The sequence below is a fragment of the Cibotium barometz genome, chromosome 56 (assembly GCF_041138505.1).
Source record: "Cibotium barometz isolate CiBa-2024 chromosome 56, ASM4113850v1, whole genome shotgun sequence".
NCBI lineage: Eukaryota > Viridiplantae > Streptophyta > Polypodiopsida > Cyatheales > Cibotiaceae > Cibotium > Cibotium barometz.
Genome location: NC_141101.1, coordinates 35,539,830 through 35,542,329, shown reverse-complemented (window position 1 = coordinate 35,542,329; position 2,500 = coordinate 35,539,830). Strand labels below are relative to the sequence as shown.

At 42.6% G+C, this 2,500-nt stretch overlaps 1 protein-coding gene across 1 annotated transcript in view; it reads right to left on the bottom strand.

Annotated features, from left to right (window-relative positions):
- Positions 1 to 1,113: 1,113 nt before the first annotated feature.
- Positions 1,114 to 2,500, bottom strand: part of LOC147607159 (uncharacterized) — a 1,669-nt gene continuing 282 nt past the window's right edge. Inside the window, exon 2 of the mRNA XM_086791441.1 lies at positions 1,114 to 2,427. Within this exon, the coding sequence (XP_086647567.1) occupies positions 2,239 to 2,427 (189 nt within the window). The 3' untranslated portion in view covers positions 1,114 to 2,238. The remainder of the gene's footprint in view (positions 2,428 to 2,500) is intronic.

Here is a 2,500-nt window from a genome sequence, read left to right as displayed (position 1 = left end):
CATTTGACAAAAGAGTTGCCGAAGGTCTTGCTAACATATCCTCTATCCAGTCTAGCTTTCCTAGTCAATTTTGCTTGGGCATAGTTTTACCAAGTGTAGTCTCCAATATTCCCTAAGTCACATAATCCAAAATGGTCAACAGTGCACTGCCATTCTTGGAGCTCAACCCCTTTGATGACTTGTCCCAAGCCTCTGAACCTATCATCTTTGGATTCCACCGTATTGAAATCCCCCATTAATATGATAGGATTAGGGCTATTTCTCAATGTTCTTCATGTTCTAATTTTGTTAGCATGTGCTCCTCCAGCATAGATACCAATGAAGGAGAAGGTAGTCAGTTCAAATGCAGCCCACTGATCATACATGTTAATCCTTACATCCTTCAACTCATTCTGATGGTCTAAACGCATACCCAAGGCAACTCCTCTAGAACCCTGACAGTGGGATGTGTATATCCAAATGTGGTCTTTAGAGATGATGTGCAACATTTTCTCTAACTCAAAACCGCTGACTTTGACTTCAGTTAAGGCTATGAAGTCAAGTCTTCCTTATTTTCTTAGCCATTGTTTCACTAACTGGACTTTTGAGGGGTCAGTCAATCCCTTTACATTTAGTAGTGCTTCTCATTTAACTTTTTTCTCAGTGTTGACCTTTTTAGGTCCTACTTTGGAAGGAGATTGTGGTGTGGTTGAACCAACCAGGGCATGCACTCTTTTTAGCTCTTTAACTATTTCCATTTCATTAGGGTACCATTTTGTGTATAGACAGAGACTAGCAAGCCCTATCTTGATCCTCTCCCAACTGTCTAGGGTTAAGAAGAGAATAGGTGATCATGATCCATTTGGTTAATTTCAACAAGAATTCTGGCTCTATGCAAGGGAGTGGTTTAGATGAACTCTTGGGAGTCTATAGAGTTTTCTGGGTCTGAGATACTATCTAGCAAGGCATAGGAGTTAGCAAATGCCCTCTGGTTACCAGACTTATTTTGTCTGAAAGTCTTCCTCTTGTTGGGAATGGTGAACTTTTCTCCTTTTTCCTTTGAAGTAGAGGGAGCCGCTGAGGGGGGGGGGGGTTGGGGCAAGGTCTAACTATTACTTACTCCCTTGGGTTGACTTTTGTTGTTGGCTGGTAGTTGGACAGGGGACTGGTGATTATCTAATTGGGGTACTTGGAAGGACACTCTCTGATAACATGCCCTTGCTTACCACAATGGAAGCATGCATTGGGAAGGTGCTTGTACAAAATTCCTACTGAATGTTAGTCACTACAATTAATCTCAATTTCATCTATTAGGGGTTTGTCTAGATCTCTGTTGAATGTTATAGTCACCACAATTAATCTCAATTTCTAGGAGTTTGTCTAGATCAACTTTCACTAATACTTGAGGATGCCAAGCTCCTAGGATTGTACTTGTTTTTTGGTCTCATATCTAGGACTTTGCCTAAGGGAGACACGATTTTTTAAATCCAGGGGTATAAGTAAAAAGGAAGGTTAGGGAGTTCAACCCACATGTGACAAGCTGAGGGTTTGGGTCCCTGGAGGGTAAAATCTTTGGACCAGCTGAAAAAGCAAAATGGGATGTTTCTATACATCCATTGACCTGACCCCAGGACTTTGAGAGCCATACATGGGTCTTTGAATATAAAAATGGAGTAACCATTAGGGAGTGCTTGGATAATGTCAACCTCAATTCCAATAGCTAACCAGTTGTCTCTGACCCAGCTCCTCAGGAAATCTACAAGGGGCCTAGGCCCAAAAAGCAATCCTACCAGGTATCTGGTTATGTAATCCATCAAATCTCGTGGCAAGCAAACCAGAGGTTTAATGGAAACAAGATTACTTGAGGGAACCACGTCCTTTGCTGGAGACTTCTTGGCTGTCTGTGCACCTTCCTCTATTTGGTTTTGCAACAACAGCAACAGATACTCTGGCTTTGAGTTGCTTCTTGCTGTCCAAGAAGTCTTCAATCACCTGGTCGTATTTCATCAGAGCATCTCGATTCGTGTCCATGGCAGGAGGCCACTGTGGGGGACTGTTAATAGAGGGCATGGGACCCTGGAGGGTAAAATCTTTGGACCAGCTGAAAAAGCTGAATTGGATGTTTCTATACATCCATTGACCTGACCCCAAGACTTTGAGAGCCATACCTGGGTCTTTGAACATAAAAATGTAGTAACCATTGGGGAGTGCTTGGATAATGTCAACCTCAATTCCAATAGCTAATCAGTTGTCTTTGACCTAGCTCCTCAGGAAATCTATGGGGGACCTGGGACCAAAAAGCCATCTGGTTGTGTAATCCTTTTCCATCGACTGAACCAAATCTGGTGGCAAGCAAACGAGAGGTTTAATGGAAACAGGATAACCTGAGGGGACCACGTCCTTTGCTAGAGACTTCTTGGCTGTCTGTGCACCTTCTTCTATTTGGTTCTGTAAAACAGCAACAGATTGAGTTCTTCTACTCTGGATATGGATTCTTTGAGTTGCTTCTTAGTGTCCAAGA